This window comes from Microplitis demolitor, chromosome 9 (genome assembly GCF_026212275.2).
Source record: "Microplitis demolitor isolate Queensland-Clemson2020A chromosome 9, iyMicDemo2.1a, whole genome shotgun sequence".
Classification (NCBI taxonomy): Eukaryota; Metazoa; Arthropoda; class Insecta; order Hymenoptera; family Braconidae; genus Microplitis; species Microplitis demolitor.
The window spans coordinates 16,566,564-16,588,987 of NC_068553.1; the positions used below are offsets into that span (position 1 = coordinate 16,566,564).

General features: G+C 25.4%; 1 protein-coding gene across 1 annotated transcript; it reads left to right on the top strand.

Moving 5' to 3' along the window:
- The first annotated feature begins 4,933 nt into the window (after positions 1-4,933).
- On the top strand, positions 4,934-20,107 carry LOC103579077 (ATP-binding cassette sub-family G member 4). Its single transcript, XM_008560375.2, is given in 11 exon segments — positions 4,934-5,516; positions 10,102-10,286; positions 12,281-12,522; positions 13,801-13,918; positions 14,004-14,401; positions 14,905-15,081; positions 15,155-15,531; positions 16,817-16,985; positions 17,052-17,308; positions 17,876-18,029; positions 18,032-20,107. Coding segments are annotated over 10 exon segments (2,214 nt in total). The 5' UTR covers positions 4,934-5,516; positions 10,102-10,134; the 3' UTR covers positions 18,202-20,107.
- The last annotated feature ends 2,317 nt before the right edge of the window (positions 20,108-22,424 follow it).

Genomic DNA, 22,424 nt, shown 5'->3' on the forward strand with positions numbered 1-22,424 from the left:
TGAAAAAAAAAAAAATAATTAAAAATAAAAAACTGGAATTTCAAAAAAATTAGTTATTTCTATTTTCCTTTTTTTTTTTTTTATGGAAAATATACAACTGATGTAGTGAAATGATAAGTGATAATTAGCGCTGATTATTGTGATAAAAATTAACGAGTATTGATAATCGATAGATAAAGAGTAGTTGATATTGCAAAAACATTTCCGGGTGATATATTTATGAATTATATTTTTTTTTAATGGAGAGAAATTTATAGTGAAAATTTCAACATGTATGGGAATATTCTCTATAGCATATGGTAACAAGTTCTCTTTTTAATATCGGTTATAGAAATGAATTTCATATCGTATTGTAACAGGTTCTTTTTTGAAAATCGATTATAAGAATGACACCCATATAAATTATGATAACCATTCTTATCTATATGGTTTTCATTTCTGTACGATATCAGAATGGTTCCCATAAAATTATATTAACCGCTCCTATACTCGTATGGTAACATTTACCATATACTATGGTAACCATTACGATATATTATGGTAACCATTACCATATTCTATAATAACCATCACGATATATTATGGTAATCATTACCATATATTATGGTAAAATTTACTATAATATTATAATAAGGATTACCATAACATTTAGAAATTTCTCATATTATGGGAATTATTATCATAATATCATTCTAATGGTTACCATACTGTTATAGTAATCATTACAATATTATTATGGTAACTATTACCATAATACTATGATAACCATTACGATATATTATGGTAACCATTACCATATTCTATAATAACCATCACGATATATTATGGTAATCATTACCATATATTATGGTAAAATTTACTATAATATTATGATAAGGATTACCATAACATTTAGAAATTTCTCATATTATGGGAATTATTATCATAATATCATTCTCATGGTTACCATACTGTTATAGTAATCATTACAATATTATTATGGTAACTATTACCATAATACTATGGTAACCATTACGATATATTATGGTAATCATTACCATATATTACGGTAAAATTTACTATAATATTATGGTAAGGATTACCATAACATTTAGAAATTTCTCATATTATGGGAATTATTATCATAATATCATTCGAATGGTTACCATACTGTTATAGTAATCATTACAATACTATTATGGTAACTATTACCATAATACTATGGTAATGATTTCCATACAATATGGTAACGTTTACCATAGGAGTAGGGAAATGATTACCATAACATTATAGAAATATTTCTCATAAATTATGGCCATAATGGAGGGATCGGTTACCATACGTTGTATAGGGTTTTTCCCATCCGCACCTAAAAACCATTTCAATGTGGGTATAGGATTTATTACTATTTCTATGGGAATATTATGTGACTATGGGAATTATTTCTATGAGCATGGTAATCATTACCATACGACATAAAAAATTTTAATATAATTATAGGAATTGTTCCCATAGTTATGGAAACCCTGGTGGAAATTTTCCCAGAAATTATGGGCGTATATCCCAAATTTCTAGTAATTTTTACCATACCTTTATGGGTTTACATTTCATAATTTTTCCTCCATGTACATTTATTTAATATTCTCAATTTTACTTAAATCTCATCTAAAATTAAATTTTTTAATTACAAAAAAATCCGATCTACATTTTCTAATTTATTTATTTATAATTTCTAATTTTCCTAAGAATCGATTCTCAAAATAATAGACATTTCATTGCTAATAAAACTTTCCTTATAATCAAAAGTTGATAAATTAGCATCAATAAATATTTTTAACAAACAACATTTCTATATCAACATACGTCGATAACATTCACATTAATTCCATTTTTTAAATAAACAAATTTAAATTTAATATCTAAAATTTTTCTATTTCCATAATCAAAATTCCTATATATATTTTTTTTTTAAATACAACCCAAAATTTCAAATTATCAATCAAAATCTCAATTTCCAAATTCTCTAACTTCTCAAAAAAAAAATAATTTTAGCCGTTCGATATTTCTGAAATTTTCCAAATTTAAAATTTTTGATTTTCATCAAAATTTTGCCGCGATTCCATTACTTCTAAAATTGACACCGTAATTAACTTTCAGTTGGTAAAATAGAGTAACAATTTAAACAATCATACGTTAACTAACTTTATGTATAATTACCCTGATAGCCAAGTTGGCGAGAAATTTGCAGCCGCAATTGGACACCAAATTGACCTCCAATAGTTGATAGACATTTTCTGAGAAAGTTGGTGACAAAAGTTGTAAATCCAAAAAGTTGACGGTCACTTTCTGAGAAAGTTGGTGGCAAAAGTTGCTTGCAAAAGTTGGCATCCATAAGTTGACGGTAAGTTTCCTTTAAATTTCCTCAGAAACTTGCATTCCAATTGCGGCTTCATACTAACGCCAACTTTCTGAGAAAGTTGGCGGTAACTTGTAGCCAAAAGTTGCAAAAGCTAAAGTTGTCGATAACTTGTCGTCAAGTTGATCGGAAACTAATGAATGACACTTTTTCACGATCAACTCATGTTATCAGGGTACGGATCTACATAATCAACAAACAATTAATTTTTTACATAAAAAATTTAATTACTAAATTATTTAAAATGTACAGCAGAAATTTGGACTTTGAACCCTTGCGCCTCCAATTATTATTATAATTATTATTATTATTATTATTGTTATTATTATTAAGTACAGTCTGAGTGCACATGTACCGAGAGCACGAGGAACCGATTAAGTGATGACTGTGCGCATACTGTCCTAGAAAATACTAGTAAAATAAATTACGCCGATAGAAATGTCAAAGTCTAGTGATAGCAGATCTCTGTTCTCCATATTCTTCAGTAAACTCATATTTAATCGCAACCAAAAATAAATAAATTATTTGAATTCATAATTCGAATTATCCATTTTTAGTGCAACTTTTATTTTTCTAAATACGGCCGCTGAACTCGCGACATCAATGACCTCTGGTAAATTATCTTTCCGGAAAAAACTATTTTTTTATGATGCAATTTATTTTTATTTATTAATCAGTACAACAATTTGATGTCATTAAAATATTTAAGGATTCTAGGAAAAAATTACAGCCTATATATTTATTTTTATGATTCAGACAGAAGATTGGAGCTTAAAAATGAATAGTGATGACAATTTTGGATTTGAAAATTTGAATTTTTTATGGGATATTAAATTTTTTTGACTGATTATGAAAATTTGATAAAAAATATTATTTTAATTCAGGTTCCTGTAATATTAATGTAGAATTTTAAAAATTCACCCGTCAGTGTACGTTTTTCAAAATTTTTTTTTTTTTTAACTGATTAAAAAAAAAAATATTACGATTTTTTTATTTTGACTAATAGGAAGTCAAATTTTGAAATTGTATGACAGTAAAAATTATTTTTAAAAGGGGAAGGTGGGGTAAAATAGGCCCTTAAAATTTTGGGAGTCTATTTTACTCAATTCTCCTAAAATTTATCAAAAAAAATTTCAAAATTAGTCATAAATCCGCGGTAGTTAATAAACTAATTTCAAAATTCCTTTTTTTTTGTCTATCAAATTAACAAATTTCCAAAATTTCTTTATCAATTCTCCAACAAAAAATCAAAAATTTCCAAAAAAAAAAATCACCAAATATTCAAATTATCCCCAAAAAAAAAAAATTTCTCGGCTCAAAAAAATTTTCATTCTGAAATAAAACAAAAAATTTTCTTGGAACAAAAAAAAATTTCTAAGCTTAAAAAAATTTTCATTTTCAATTCGCAATACAAAAATGTCCAAATCATTTGAAAACTTTCTTAGTTCAAATAAATATTTTTCCCGCCAAATTTTTTTTTCCTAAATTTGAAATTTTTCCTAAAAATAATTACCAATTTCTTTCAAAAACCTTAATAACCAAATATAAAAAACAACCAACATCACTATCATTACCTCCGAGAGGGGGGTAGGGGGGCAAATTGGGTCACCAATTAATAAAATAAAAAAAAACCAATTTTCAAATTTCTAAACAATTTCCAATAAGCAATAATACAAAACCACGTCATCAACGTCCTCGCGAATTCCATCTATAAAAAAAAATCATTAAGTGACGCATAAAAAAAAAAAAAAATACCAAACAAATTTTCTTTGTTTCCAGTTTCCAGAGTCCGTTACTTGCAATCTCAAGTGCATGTACAATCTATACATTATAACTCTATTGCTCATCCATTGAATCTATTCGCCACTACACAATCTAACAATCTACAACCTATATATATATATATATATATATATATATATATATATATATAAATTGTAAGAGAAAGCTTCTCTCTATAATAAAACTCAAGTGCACATGTACCCTTGAGTACACATGCACTCACGGTCGCTTCAGTGCTCGAGTATCGACCCAGGCCATAGCCCTTACCTTCTATTTCGAACCTACATTAACTATTTTCTCTCACTTACTCCAACACTAATCAAGCAAATTCTCTCTCTCACACTCATACTCTCTTATAATTCACCCCCACTCATAATAACCGCGAAGTAAAGTCACTACGGTCGAATCTTCCTCGTCGTTCAAACGATTTTAGTTCTTAAAAATAATTTCTTTGTCCCGCGCAAACTCCAGGGCCGTATTTTTAAATTCAAATTACAGTCAAAAATAATAACCCGCGATTTGAATTATTATTTTTTGAAAATCAAGGAAAATCAAAATTTGAATTTTTATTTACTAAAAATTTTGATATTTTTAAATTTTAATACTCATATATATTTTATATATTTATTTATTTATATTGGCGGCTAAAGTGCGGGAAAAAATAAATTATTTAAAAATAAAATAAAATGGCGGGTTTTTTCGAATACTATTACACTCCTGACAGTCCTCGGAATAATCCACATGTACTAGTTGAGACTCAGTAAGAAAAGCAGCTGATTTTGACACTGGCCATTGTCAAAATTTAAATATTGTGACAGTGGATTTAAAATAATTTTTTAAAAATTTTTTAAAGGATTTAAATAAATAATTTTATTATTTGATGATTAGAAAGTTTTTTAGCACAAAAGGATTCGACACTGACAGTATCAGTGATTAGAGTCCTTTGTAGTTTTGTTTTATGGGTTTAAGTTATAATATAAGTAAGAGTGGATTGTCAGTGAGCAGTGACCAGTTAGAGTCCAGTCAGTTAGTCCTTTCTTTCTTTTAGTTCTTATACTAAACCAGGGATATAAAACTACGGTCTGTTGTCACGCGGGCATTTAACTCCAGTGTTCGTTCTGCCTCAGTAGTGTCAGTAGTGTCAGTGGTGTCAATAGTTACGGATGTTTTGTGTCAGACACTAGGACAACACTTATTAATTTTTTTTTTAAGTAATCAGTGATTTATTTTTCTGTTTTAATTAATTAATTTTTTTTAATGAGCTCTGATAAGAAGTCGGATAATTATTTTAATTATTGGAGTAGGTTATGAGGATTTTATGGATTTATTCAATCGTGTTGTAAGTTTTTTTTTTTTTTTATTAATTAATTTTTTAAATTAATGATTTTGTGAGAATTCATTTTTTTTGAAATTTAAGAAACATTTTTTTGATAGATAAATAATGAAAAAAAAAATTTCTAAAAAAATCGGCATGTCAAAAATTTCATAAACTATACGTGCAATTTTTCAAAATATTTTTTTAATATTTATTTTCTTTGTTAAAAACAATCAAAAAATTTTTAAATGTCTGATAATTGTTGTTATAATTTTTACAACTTCGTAATAAAAAAAAAAATTTTATAGAGTGAAAATAAAAAAATGGACGTTTAGAAAATTCAAAAATAAGTACATGCATTTTTAAAAATTTTTTTTATTTTAATTATTTAATATTTTATATGTAATTTAAAAATTGTCGTATGTCTGCTACATTTACACTCATTAATAATTTTTTTTAAAATTAATTAGTAATTATTGTACAGTATTTATTGAATTATTTAATTGAAATTTCAAATTTATTTTATTTGAAAATTTGAATAAATTTTTTTTGTACTGAAAAATAATTAATTTTATTAATGAGTTTTTTTTTATTAAAAATGGAAAAAAAATTTTTACGTTGATTAATAATTAATTTAATTAACAATCGTAATTTTTTTATTAATCAATTTATTAAATTAATGATTTTGAAGAAATCATATTTTTTATTTTTAATGGAAATTTAATTGGAAATTAATTATTCATTAATAATTAAGAGGCTTAATAATAAAGATTTTTTTAAAGTAATTATTTAATTATTTAATTAAAACGTCAAATTTGATTTATTTGAAAATTTGAATGAATTTTTTCTTTTTACAAAATAATTAGTTTTGTTGATATTTTTTTTCTTTATTAAAAATTGAGTGATTTTTTTTTTCATTAATTAGTAATTCAAAAACATGAGCCATATTTATATAAAAATGATAATTATAACAATGGATCATTAAAAAAAAATTTTTGTCTTATTCATAATGAGAAAATTAAGCAGCATAATTAAATATTTCTATCATCTTTGAATTAATTATTCTAGTAAAAATTTCTTAAAGACCTAAAAAAATTTACTGTCATATTTGAATTAAATTTTCATTTTCTTTCAAAAATTTGATCAAAGTTTTGTTTTAATTACTCAGTAATTACTAAAAAATTAAACTAATTAATTACATATTTCTACCGCCATTAATATTTTTAAAAATTATTACAAAATTTTTCAACAATTGACATCAAAAAATTTTCTGTCAATTTTGAAAAAAATTTTTGTCTCCTCAAAAAATTTATTCAAAATTTTTTTTAATCATTCAATGACTTATTAATAAATTTAATTAATTAACTTTAATAATAATTACATATTTCTACCCTAATTAATATTTAAATTAATTACTTAAAAATTTTTCAATAATTGACATCAAAAAATCATCTGTCAATAATTTGAATTAAATTTTTTTTTTTTAATTATTAAGTAATTACTAAAAAATTAAATTAATTAACTTTAATTATAATTAAATATTTCTACCCTCATTAATATTTAAAATTACTCTAAAATTTTTCAATAATTAACATCAAAAATTTTCCGTCAATTTAAATTACAAATTCAATTTTTTTTTTTAAATTTCAGCCAAAATTTTTTTACGCTCATTAATTGACCCAATTAACTTTAAAAATAATTTTTTTATTTATTTATTATTTAAAATTTTAAAAAAGTAACTTTTGAGTTTAGTATCCTTGACCTATCTACAAAGATATCCTCGCAGATACTAAAGCATGACTCCACTTGCCTACTAATTTCTTTGTTACTCATCTCTTTGTCTCTCCCTCTCTCTCTCTCTTTATCTCTTTTCATTACACATTTTAATCTTTGAAACAAAGTAAAAATATTAATCACTTCTCATTGTTTACATTATTAATTTACATATAATTCCTTCTAATTTATTATCCAATAAAAAAAAAAAAAATTTTAAATTAATCAGTAAAAATTACGATAAATATTTTAATTTATAAAATATTTAAACTAAATATTTGTCGAGTTATTTAATGCAAAAAAACGTCAGTTTGCTTTTATCATATCATTTTCTGATGCATGATATAATGAAAATACGCTTGCGCAATATATACTCGACTTGTCTTTTATATTTATATTTACTTATATATATATAGAGTATTTCGAGCGACATGAAATTTTATGTCTCTTTATTTTTTAAGGCATTTAATTTAACATTCAAATTTTGGCGCGAAAAAATTTTAATTAAAATTTTTATTTTAATTTTGGCGCGAAAAAATTATAAATTCAAATTTAAAAATGAATTTGATGAAAAAATTTTTTTTTGAATATTGAAAAGGTCAAAGAACTTGTATTGAGTCACACGTTAATAAAACAACTCGGGGTTTCGATACTGAGATGACCGCGAGAATTCAAACAGGATCAAGTATAAGGTCAAATATTTTTAAGTGAATTTAAATAACTATTTATTGATTTAGATTTTTTATACTTAAATATTGTTATTTTTATTCGATTATTAAGTAATTGATTGTGTCATTAAATATCGATTATCGATTAGATTATTTAAATTACTGTGCAAACTGATACTGTGTTATTTTATATCGATTTATGTAAAAAAAAATTTCAAATATTTGAATTTTTTTTTTTTTTATAATTTATATGAAGAATTTTTTTAAAAAATTCATATTCTACGTTAACTATTGAACAATAAAAAGTTTATAGAATATTAAATTTAAATAAAATAATTAATTTAATTAATTAATTAATGAAAGACTTAAAAAAAAATATTGAGGATTGAACTGAAAATTTTTCACTCGTTACTTTAAAGTTAAATTCTGCATAAAATATTGAATTTACAAAAAAAATGAATGAATACTTTTTTGTAGAAAATTTAATTTCCTATAAAATTGTTCCTGTACATTTTTATCGTACTTTTACTAGTTTAGCTATAATTTGAATTTTATCGAGTGATATAAAATAGAATTTTAAATATTTGCGTTTTTTTTCTTTTTTTTGTAATTTATATGAGAAATTTTTTAAGAAATTCCAATTCTCAGTTAACTATTAAACATTAAAAGTTTTTATAGAATATGAAATTTAAATAAAATCTTTAATTTAATTAATTAATTAATGAAAGACAAAAAAATATTTGAGACTTGAACTGCAATTTTTCACTCGTTACTTAAAAGTTAAATTCCGTATTAAATATTGAATTTACGAAAAAAATGAATGAATACTTTTTTATAGAAAATTAAATTTCCTACAAAATTGTTTCAGTACAATTTTGTCATATCTCTACTAGTTTAGCCATTATTTAAATTATAAGAACAAAAAAATAAACTTTTGACGAATTTCTTAACTACGGACCAATTTACCCATTTTTAAAACTAAAACATCTGATAAAAAAATACATTTGTTGTAAAGGAGTTAATTTCCCTATAAAATTCTTCTCATACATTTTTATCATATCTCATATTTCAGCTACCAATTAAATATTCATAAATTTTTTCCTTACATCCTTTATTGCCTCCGAAATAAAAATAATATAATTTTTTGTTTACAATAAAAAACAGGATCTATTTAAATTTACCGTTACAATAAAATATGAAATTATCTATCACTTGGGCACTTCCTCAATCATAATGACAGTACGCATGTACAAATAAATTACAACACAAATGTAAACGTAAACATAAATACGCTACCCAACCATCCTTTTTTTTTTTTTTTTTTTTTTTTTTTTTTTTTTAAATATATATGATATTTATGAATTTTTTTCATTTTCATATTTCTTTATTATATATTATTTTCTACTCATTAAATTTTTTTATTTGTTGTTTTGAAAAAGAAAAATCTGAATTGTTGGAAATACCCTGGGACAAAATGAGTCATCACTTTTTAAATAACAAACAATTTAAAATAAACTTTCTTAGTAATTTTTAAAACAGAATGGGGTAAGTTGGTCAGCCCATACAAGACTAATTTCGTATTTTTACAATTGTGCCCTATTTTACCTCAGTATCTTTTTTTTTTTAATTAACCGCGAGTCAAAATTGTTCAACTTGCCCCCTTTTTTTAAAAAACTTCGACTAATAATTTTTAAATAAAAAACTAAAATTTTGTAATTTTACAATCGTGGCCCATTTTACCTCAGTCATTTTTTACTTTTTTTGTCATCAATAAAATAATTTAAATAACCGCGGGAAAAATAAAATTTTGAATTGACCGCGAGTTCAAGTTGATCAACTTGCCCCATTTTTTTTTTTTTAATTGTAACTCAAAATTTTCCACCAAAAAAAAATTTTTCCCCTTCAAATTGTGACGCAAAAACTCAAAAAAAAAAAAAAAAAAAAAAGTTTTCTCAAAAAAAAAACGTTATGTCATGCTCCAGTATCTCGTTTTGTTCCGAGTTCAATCATAAATATTTCCGTGATGACTCAGTCAATAATTTACATCCCAGTACAAAGTATTTACACAAAAAATAATTTATGACGCATGTACAGATTAATGATAATAAATGTTTTCAATTATTCAATAAAAAAATAATTAACTTTTTTTTTATGTCTTTTCGAAATAGGAAAACACGAGGTGATAATTAGCATTTAAAATAATGGGTGACATAAAAAATTTAACACTTGGAAGTGTACCAAGATACAATGGTGACGAGCAAGTGCAATTTATTGCGGAAGGAAGTAATCAGGTGACAATTAGATCGCCACCACCTTCGCTGCATCTTGAAAATCTCAATAACGCAATCTTAGGGTAATTAATTATCTCATTACTAATTACTGATACTTTTATATTTTTAAAAAATTCATCATTAATTTACTCGAATTTTTTAATTAATTTTTTTTATTTATTAATGAAAATCAAAATTAATGAAGACCAAAAAAATTTAACTAATTAAGAATTAATTAATTTTTTACGAACACGAAAATATTTTTTCCAAAATAAATTTAAAAAATTCTGTATTATTAATTAATAATTAATTGAATCAATTATTGTAATTAATAATATTATTAATTTTATAATGAATAATTAATTAAATTAAAAATACTTTATTGTCACTACTTTATTTATGTAAAAATTATTTTTAACTTAATGACTAATTAATCAATAGAAAACTTTACTAACTAAAATTAATAATTAAAATACAAAGAAAAAAAATAATGAAAAAGAAACAAGACAATTACCTTGACCTTCATAGATAATCAATGTTTTAAACTATTAATTTTTTACTTTTAATAATTACACTAGTTGACTAATTGTTGTAAATAATTAAAGAATTATTATATTTGTTTAAGGAAATTATTTTACTTTATTGTTGTCTTTGAATACGAAATCCAGACATTTTTATTGTATGCCTAAAGATAAAATAGTTTGACTAAAGGTCAAATTGCTGGCGTGTGCGTCACAAACCGGAAATCTTTTTTTTATTTTTTTTATGATTTGAAATTTTTTTTTTCTTATTTATTTAATAATCCTTAGAATTATTTTATTTAAATTATTAAAATAATTTATTAATTAATTGAATTCAAATTAAAGTAAAAAAAATTAAAATTTTAATTAAAAAAAAAAAAAATTATGAGTCATTAGATTTGAATTGATCCTTGCGACGTTTCAGATGTCCTTAATTTTTTAATAAAATTCAAAAATTAACAAAAAAAATATAAAAATCAAAATTTTTTTATTCAATTCAAATTTTTCAAAAAAAAAAAAAAAAGAAAATTATGACATTAGATTTGAATTGATCCTTTCTATGTCACAAATGTCCTTAATTATTTAATAAAATTCAAAAAATAACGAAAAATTGAAAATCAAAATTTGTTTATTTAATTCAAATTTAAAAAAAAAAAAATTTTGACTCATTAGATTTAAATCAATCCTTTTTATGTCACAAATGTCCTTAATTATTTAATAAATTTCCAAAAGTAACAAAAAAAAAATTGGATAATAAAATTTGATTAATAATTAAAATTTAAAAAAAAAAAAATAAAAAATAGCGGGTAATTATGTAAATTTTCAAGAGAGCGAACAAGTATTTGAGCATAAATTTATAAAAAATTTGACCTCGAGTTTTTTGTGCCATTGGCATTTCTTAATGATTCAAATGGTAAATGAGTTTATTGATCTTTTAAAAAAATAATTCAAAAAAAAAAAAATACAAATAACAATAAAAATTCAAATTTCGTTGAATAAAAAATTAATTAATGTCCAAGACTAATTTATATTTTGTATTTAATATAATACTAGCCTTGTAAAATAATTACGATTAGTTACTTTTTTATTTTTTTTCAGAAAGAAATTTTAATTTATACGAATAAATTAATTGAATTTTATAACCATTACATATTTTATTAAATAATTCAACGGAATTTCGTGTGCTGGTGAATTTAAAATTTATTTTTTTCTCTCTCGCGCTTGAAAAAATTAACAAATAAATTTTTTTTATATTTAATTCTCTATCAAATATATATACATACATATATATGTATATGTATAGAGAATTAAAAGTGTATTTAAGTCGATATCGAGAGCCAAGTCGAGCCAGACATTTTGGCAGCACGTGAATAACTTTTTATAAATAATATATTTTATTTTTTAAACTCATTGTATTTTTATTTTTTAATTCAAAAGAATTTTGGCAAAAGTACAAAATCATTGCACGTAAATTTAAATTCATAAAATCAAAATTACCTCACCCCTCTCCAATAATTTAAATAATTTTGAACTAAACTGTAAATGAATTATTTCAGAGGTTCTCAAAATAATTTGCACTGCAGTTGCAATGGAACGACCCAGGCACCAGTGAACGGTAACGCGGGCACTGGTTGTGCGAGTGGAGGCCTAGCTAGAAAAATTCAAAATCACACGGGCGTGAGTCCAGGTCAGGTTAACAAACGGCCTGCTGTCGCTCTTACGCATTTGCCCAAAAGACCCCCGGTGGACATCGAGTTCAAAGATTTGGCCTACAGCGTTTCTGAAGGTAGACAAAGAGGTCAGTTCTCTATTTCAAATCGTTCTGCTTAAAATTTTTGACAACTTTATTAGAGTGTGCGAATGATTCGAATTTACGAATTATTTATATAGAATCGAATCGAAATATTCGAAATTTTGAATTTTTTGAATTATTTTAAAATTTTAAAATAGTTGTAAGTTTTCGAATTATTCGTGAATGTTCGAATTATTCGTGAATGTTCGAATTATTCGTAATTTTTCGTATAATTTATATAGAATCGAATCGAACTATTCAAAATTTTGAATTTTTTGAATTATTTAAAAATTTTCGAATAGTTGTGAGTTTTTGAATTATTCGTGAATATTCGAATTATTCGTAATTTTTCGAATAATTTGTTACTTTCTATTCCGAATAATATGGAACTATTCGAATAATTCAAAAAGATTTGAATAATACGAGAAGATTCGAATAGTTTCAAATTATTCGGATAGTTTGAAAAGTCACGAATGATAAAAGAAAGATCCGAATTATTCGAATAGTCTCGAATTATTTGAATAGTTACGAATAATTAAAAAAGATTCGAATAATGCTAAAATATTCGAATTATTCGGAAAGTTTCTAATTATTCGAATAGTTTGAAAAGTCACGAATTACAAGGAAAGATCCGAATTATTCGAATAATCTCGAATTATTTAAATAGTTACGAATAATTAGAAAAATTACGAATAATTAGAAAAGATTCGAATAATTCTAGAATATTCGAATTATTCGGAAAGTTTATAATTATTCGAAAGGGTGGGAATAATAAGAGAAAATTTGAATTATTCGAATAGTCACGAATTATTCGAATAGTTTTGGATCGCTTAAAAAGTGAAATATAATTCGTAAAGATTCGAATAATGCAACAAGATTCGAATTATTCGAATAGTTTAAAATTATTCAAAAAGCTTCAAATTATTCGTAGTTTCGAATAATACGAGATTTGAATTATTCGAATAGATTCGAAGTATTTGAATAGACTCAAATTATTTGACTAGTATCGAATTATTCGAACAGATTCGAATCAGTAGAAGAAATTCGAATAATTAGAAAAATTTCAAATCATACGAGAAAATTTGAAATATTCTAATAGTTTCGAATTATTCCAAGAATTCAAAAATTCAAATAATTCGAAAAGTTACAAAAAATTCGAAAAGTTACGAATAATTCAAATTATTCGATTCGATTCGAACCCAATTCGCAAATCCTTAGAATTTATCAATTGATATATCATTAATTTTATTAATTAAGCCAATAAATAAATAAATAATTTAACAGGCTATAAAACAATATTAAAATGTGTCAATGGAAAATTTCGTTCAAGCGAATTGACGGCAATAATGGGTCCGTCTGGCGCTGGCAAAAGTACACTAATGAATGTGCTAGCAGGATACAAGTAAGTAACAATTACTCTTCAATTGCCAATAACAGTTCACTATCAATAGTAACAAGTCCGGGTAAATAATAATTGGTTTCAACAGAACGTCAAATTTAAACGGATCAATATTAATAAATGGTAAGGACCGGAACTTGCGACGTTTTCGTAAAATGTCATGTTATATAATGCAAGACGACCGGCTGCTGCCTCATTTGACGGTCCATGAGGCGATGATGGTATCGGCGAACTTAAAATTAGGCAAAGATCTCGACGCCGCGGCAAAGAAAGTCGTCGTTGCGGAGATAATTGATACATTGGGCCTAAATGACGCAAACAACACCCAAACACAGTGCCTAAGTGGCGGACAACGCAAACGTTTATCAATCGCATTGGAATTGGTTAACAATCCACCAGTTATGTTCTTTGACGAGCCGACTTCAGGCCTTGATAGCTCGTCTTGCTTCCAGTGCCTCAGTTTGCTCAAATCCTTAAGTAGAGGAGGTGGGTTACCATTTTTTTTTTTTAACAACGAAAATTTGAATTTTTTAATTCGCGATACAATTTCCTGTAATTTGAGTACCCACATCAATATGTTTGGATCAAAAATTTTTTTTTGAAATTTTCAAAAAAAATTTTTTTCAAATTTTATCAACTGATGATAATTTTTATAAAAGAATCAGCACAAACTTCGCAAAGGTCGCAGTGATTTTTTTCAATTTTTAAAATTTAGGAAAACAATTTTTGAAAATTTTTTTAAATTTTCAAAAAAAAAAAATATTATATAAGACATGAAATCCTGATGAAATTCTCTATAGTTTGAGTGGTCACATCGATATATTTAGTTTTTGCCGAAAAAATATAAACAATTAAGATAATTGTTAGTAAATAAATATGACAATTATCAACTTTTCAAAACCTCTTGATGTTGGTACTCATTTTACGCGGAATTCAGTCAGGAATGAGAATAGGACCTCCATTTTTTATAAAAAAATTTTGTATTCAAGGAAGAACAATTATTTGTACAATACATCAACCTAGCGCACGTTTATTCGAAATGTTCGACCATTTATACTTACTAGCCGAAGGACAATGTATATATCAAGGGAACGTCGGTGGTCTAGTACCATTTTTATCATCAATGGGCCTCGAGTGTCCCAGTTATCACAACCCCGCGGACTATGGTACCGTAAAAGCAAATTACCTATCACTCTATCGCTATTAAAATTTTTTAAACATCAATAATATTTATTCTAGTAATGGAAGTTGCATGCGGTGAGCATGGCGAGTGTGTGGAAAAATTAGTAACCGCAGTAAATAATGGAAAGTGTAATAACTACCAGCATCATCAAGCAGCATTTGCTACTCCCATGGTGTCAAACGATATCGCGAAACAATCACCGCCAAATGAACAAACCAAGCCCGGAGCTCCTGGTACCGGAAACTCACTAATACCCAATGGTATTCCTAAAGGTCCAGGTGGTGCAATAGCTCTCAATATGCCAGTATCTTGCACTACTTCTTTATTAGACAGTGCCGAGAGTATAGAACAAACTGTTGGCTTTCCTACTAATGGATGGACACAATTTTGGATTTTACTTAAGCGGACGTTTTTATCACAGATGCGTGATATGGTAAATTTGTTTATTAATTACGACTACACGTCATAAGCCTGCCTCTTAATCGGCAGCTGAGTCCAAACAGCACCCACTTAACCACTTTTTTGAGTTTCGTAGCAGAACCCGTTATAAGCCTCCGTTAAAATTACATAAATTATAAACTAACAATAGCAACAAAATATCTAAATTAATTATGAAAATTTACTATCGATCTTTCGTGGATAATAATTTTATAAATATTAAGTTAAATATTATTTATTGGTGATAATTGTAATGATTAATTACAATTAAAGCTTCTGTTACAATTTAAAAGTTTTATTGAGCATTATGTTGATCAATAACAATTATTATTATTATTACTTTCATTAATACCCTTGTCATTATTATTTTTTACATTACAATTATTATTTGTGTAAAAAGATAAGTATTTATTTTAGCGCTATAAGCACTAGAAAAATCGGGACACTGGCGCATGTGACAAAACGTAAATATGACGTTTAAAATTATATAAAATAAGTCAGGCTTATAACGAGTAGTCGAGATCAAAACTAAACCCACGGAAGACTGAAATTTAAAAAAAAAATTTCCCTTGTCTCCTAGACCAGGCTCATGACTTCGACTTTATACACGAGTTGGAATGTCCTATGGTCGACTTCCTGTTATATGCCTGGTCTAGGAGACAAGGGAAATTTTTTTTTTAAATTTCAGTCTTCCGTGGGTTTAGTTTTGATCTCGACTACTCGTTATAAGCCTGACTTATTTTATATAATTTTAAACGTCATATTTACGTTTTGTCACATGCGCCAGTGTCCCGATTTTTCTAGTGCTTATAGCGCTAAAATAAATACTTATCTTTTTACACAAATAATAATTGTAATGTAAAAAATAATAATGACAAGGGTATTAATGAAAGTAATAATAATAATAATTGTTATTGATCAACATAATGCTCAATAAAACTTTTAAATTGTAACAGAAGCTTTAATTGTAATTAATCATTACAATTATCACCAATAAATAATATTTAACTTAACATTTATAAAATTATTATCCGCGAAAGATCGATAGTAAATTTTCATAATTAATTTAGATATTTTGTTGCTATTGTTAGTTTATAATTTATGTAATTTTAACGGAGGCTTATAACGGGATGTCTGCTACGAAACTCAAAAAAGTGGTTAAGTGGTGCTGTTTGGACTCAGTACCTGCCGATTGAGGGAAGAGACTTATGACGGGTTGTTGACTAATTCCCTCCCTTGGTCTGTAATATACTATTTTTTTTTTTTTTTTTTTTTTACAGACATTAACAAGAGTACGACTTATATCACATATTATTGTGGGTTTACTTATTGGTGCTCTTTATTATGATATTGGTAATGAAGGTGGTGAAGCTTACAGTAATGCCGGATGTATATTTTTTACTGTTATGTTTCTTATGTTTACTGCAATGATGCCTACGATACTTACTTGTAAGTAAATTTTTTTTTTTTTTTTTTTCAAAGACTAAATAATAAACTTTTCTTCTGTTGTTTCAGTCCCAACAGAGATGGCTGTATTTGTAAGAGAACACCTTAATTACTGGTACTCATTGAAAGCTTTCTATTTAGCCAGAACGGTCGCGGATTTGCCGTTCCAAACAGTATTTTCAATAGCCTATGTTATGATTGTTTATTTTATGACGTCGCAACCACTGGAAGCTTATAGATTTTTAATGTACATGAATATATGTATTCTTACGGCCCTGGTTTCTCAGTCCATTGGATTGTTAATCGGAGCTGCGATGAGCGTTGAGGTAAATACTTTTTTTTTCTTGTAGGGAAGAGTGTGAAATATAAAATTGATCTGAGATTTGGGTCGTGCATAAAATTTCCGAGTGTTTGAGTACCCACATCGATATATTTCATTAAAGTCGATGAATAATATATATGAAATACTATATATAACATATATATATACTCTACTGTAATATATCATTGTTGATACTCATTTTACTCGGAATTCAGTCAGCTAATTAAGTATCACATTCATTTTTTTTTTATTTTTTTTTTTTTATTTTATTTTATTTATTATTTTTTTTTTTTTCAAAAAAAATGAATAGCATCAAGTTATAGGAATTTTCCTTACGAGTAAAATAAGTACTCATATGATTATAAAAAAAAAACAAAGTATACCTCAACAAAAATATACCCATCATATATATCAATAATTAACAATTAAAACACTTAATTACAAATTTATCGTAATATATCATTGTGGGTACTCATTTTACTCGTAATTTCCTACAGATTTAAAATATCATACCCATTTTACCCCAAAAAATTTCTACCAGAAAATAAACATAAGATAATTTTAAAAATAGAGTGGAATGTTCATCGGACCAGTAATGTCAGTACCAATAGTCCTATTCTCTGGTTTCTTCATAAAATTCACCGCAATGCCGAGTTACTTGAGCTGGCTGTCCTATGTCTCGTACATCCGGTACGGGTTCGAGGGTGCAATGATCACCGTCTTCGGGTACAATCGACCGCGTCTCAAGTGCTCGATCGAATACTGCCACTTCAGAACTCCGACAAAATTCCTCGAGGAAATGTCAATGCGCGACGCCGTCTACTGGATCGACGTCGTCGCTCTCATTGGTTTTCTTCTTCTATTGAGGATCACAACCTACTTCGTCTTGAGACTTAAGCTTCGATCTCTTCGCTAATCAGCAACACGACAATAAAATGGGTATCCAACAAAATCCCAATTAATCAACAAATTAATTAATTATTAATTATTTACTTAAAGAAAATCAATCAGTTATTTGAAATAAATAAAATCCCGCCAAATGTTTTCAAGAGGAATATGTCGAAGACTGAAATTCTAAATGTTCTGAAGACATTTTTAAAATAATTAACGCGATACAATTTTAATAATTAACAAAAAAAAAAATAATTATAATGAATCGTCATCTAAAATTAATTATAAAAAAAACAAATCGTGGGAGGAGAGAGAAGTTAAGACACAAAATCATGTTAATTAATTTATCTTTTTTTTTCTCGACAATGTTGGTTGTACGGTGGAATTGTAATTATTAATTAATTATTAATTATTAATTAATTGAGATAATTAAAATTAAAAAATAACAGGATTAGTGTGAACTTGACGAAATAAAATAACTCGCCAGAGGCCTTCTGAAGCCTACAAGACTTATTTCCCTCCACGATCAATTAAGATCGATTAATTAGGGATTAACATCAATAGTCCCTTAATTAGAAAAATTAATTAAAATAATTTAATATGAAGATTAAATGTAAAAGTGTTTCATTAATTAATTAATTAATTAATTACTATAGAATAATTAATACTAGATAAATAAATTGCTTATTGGTAACAGAATAAATTAATGAGCAATCGTGATTGGATACTCGCTATAGATTATTAATTATTAATTAATGGTAAATAATATTAATAATAATTAATGGGGTAAATAATCGACGGATTTTTACAATTAACTCGATTTTATTTAACAATAAAATTCATATCGTCATTTATTGATGGATCATTTTATTAATTAGTTATTAATATTAATTAATTACGTAAGCGGATTATCAAGAGCTCATTACATTAAACAATTGACCAATCACTGGCTGCCTGGTTAATAATTTGCTTGACGCGAAAGTTGCGTTTTTTTGTGAGATCAACGAATTAAAAAAAAAATTAATTAATTAATTATATGATAGATGATTTTTATTGATTAATGTTGTTATTGACCCTCTGTACACAAATTTCAAGTAATTTTTATTTTAATTAAAAATTATTTTTCGAAATTTTATTTAGGGGGGGATTTAATTTTTATAAATTTGTGGAAAAATGAATTTTAGAAATTTTTAATGACAAAAAATTTATTAATTAACTTTTTAATGGGGTAATATGGCAACGTATGGAATTTGAAATTTGAAGTCTTGGGTTCGAATCCTGGTGTCGGTATAAAATTTTTTATAAAAAAAAAATAAGCAATTAAAATTATTTTTTTTTTTGTGTCATGATTAAAAAAAAAATAATTTTTAAATTAATGAGTCAGAAAATAAAATAGAAAATTATCTCGTAGCAATTTCGTCGTAAGTGTACTGAGAGTTAAAAAAAAAGGGAGGGGGGTCGACGAATTTTTATAAATTTTTGGAAAAATGAATTTTAGAAATTTTTAATGACAAAAAATTTATAAATTAATTTCTAAATGGGGCAATATGGTAACGTATGAATTTTGAAATTTGAAGTCTTGGGTTCGAATCCTGGTATCGGTATAAAATTTTTGATAAAAGAAAATTTAATTAAAATATTTTTCGTCATGATTAAAAAAAAATTAATTCTTAAATTAATGAGTCAGTAAATAAAAATAAAAAGTTATTTTGTGACAATTTTGTCGAATGTGTACAGAGGGTTGAAAAAAAAATTAAAAAAAAAAAAACATAACTGAGGTCTTACGTATTAATAATAAATGTAATATATAAAAAGTGCGAATGAGAATTTTTTTTTTGTAATAGGCATCGAAACAAAAAATTTTTTAGCGAATTACCCTAATGGAAGTAATTATATTAACATTTTTTATTACTAATTAATCAATAGATCTAGAATTTTTTTTAACAAAAATAATCTATAATTAATTAAGTTTTTTTTTTTATTTTTAATCAATAATTAATTGATGAAATTTATTTTATTAAAATATTGTTTAGATATTTTAAAATTCTTGCCTAATTGTTAGAGCAAAAAATGTGCACGGAGTATTTTTTTATGTGTTAAGATTAAGAGATTAAATATTAATAATTGTTTAGTAGAAATATTTTGTGATAGAGTGACCCAGTATTTTAATTAAATGCTTAATTTTATTTTGTACGCTATTGTTTAAGAAAACAATGATAATATGTAATACAAAAAAATCATTTTTTTATGTTGCCATGTGTTAAATTTTTTTTTACACCCGGGAAAAAAGTTTAAATCAAATTACATAAAATCTTATAAAATTTTATGAATGCCCGGGAAAAAAAGTTTTTTTTTTAAATTTTATACTGAAAATGGCCTAGTAAAATTTTATAAAAATTTATGAAGTTTTGTAAAATTTTAAAAAATTGTATAAAATTACATTTGATTATTAATTTCATTACTCAGATCTTACTTTAAAAAATTTTATAAAATTGTACAGCAAAAATTCATAAAATTTTTAAAAATTTTACAAAACTTCATAATTTTTATAAAATTTTACTAGGCCATTTTCAGTATAAAATTTTTAAAAAAATATTTTTTTTTCCGAGTGTACAGATCTGATATTTGATTTATTCAGATCAAAGTAGATCTAGGTTTAAAAATCAGCCTGTATAGATCTGAGTAGATACAGACAAAATACAGATTCAAACTTTTTTTCCCAGGCGGTAATTTAAATTCAGAAGAATTAAATATAAAAAAAGAAAAGTTGATAAATTTATTTCGATGTGCTTGAAATTTATATGATTTTTTATATTATTAATGCAATTATTGTAATGGAATTATTACTAATAACCATCATGAAAAAAAAAAAAAAAAAAACAATGTGTCATTCAATCATACGATCACAAACAATACCAAAAATATAATAATACCTTTTTCATGTAATATAATTTTTTATGACAGAAATAAATAAAACGATTGGAATAATAATTAATTATACTGAACGTTGTAAACGTTTTAATAATGTACACTCGTGTAATGATAATTATAATAATATAAAAAAAATATAAAATCAATGTGTATTTATTTATTTATTAGATTTGAATCTATTTAAAAATCTGATAATTAAGAAAATTAATTCTTGCCTAAGAGTTTGCTTAGCAAAAGTTCATTTTACAAAAGTTTCCTTGAATTTTTCGGCAAATGTCCGTCAACTTCGGGTATTTTTGTTTTTGACGACAATTTGTGTAAATTTTTTAAATATTTTAAAAATAAATTATTTGAAATTGGAGAAAATTTAAATTCGTGTGTCAAAATAAAATGGCGGCGAAATATAGTAGAAAAATATTTAAAAAATTAAAAAAAAAAACACTTGAGTGTTTAAACAAACCTTGGCAGAGAAATAATATGCAGAAGGGTATCCAAATACACTTGGAGATTTGAATTAAATTGCTCCAAGTGTATTCCAGCTAAAAAACGTCACTTAACTGCTATTTCCCACCAGAAGATGCCGGATGATTTTGATCAGGATCTTGGAAGACATCAGCATCAACCATCAGCAACACTGCACTAGCACTGAACACTCAACACTCAACTACACCACAGACACTTTGCACAATTAAAATTTTACAAACACTACACATTTTAATTAAACAATTACTATTAGCAATAAATATTATGGACAATTCCGCAAATTAACTGCACTACTGTGTTTCAATTTTAACGTACTAAAGAAAGATCTCGACTACTACTGCCATTGTTCATGATACTGACTGTTGCTAGTGGACCGCTAGTTGGTACGAAGTAACCGACTTTGCAACTCATTCCCCCACCGCCAATTTAGCAAAAGTTTGTGCGTTGAATACAGCAACGCGCAGCAGCGCCATTTTGGCGCGAAATTTCAAAATTGGAATTTAAGAAATTTATTAAAGTTCATTTGTGTCAATAATTATATTAATTAGACTAAAAATATACTCGAAAAATTTTATTTTCATCAATAATTTATTAATTATTTTTATTACTTGCGCGGTAAAATTAAATATTTGAAAAATAAATTATTAGAAATTGAAAAAAAGCAAAAAAGGACAGATACAACACCATTCAAAACATCTCTACTCAAATGGTACGCAACATCTCTATTCGTCGACATGTAAATTCAACAACAACTTTATTCATCAGTATATACTTATAGCGATATCTATGTTGATAAAAATATGAATTCACCTCAT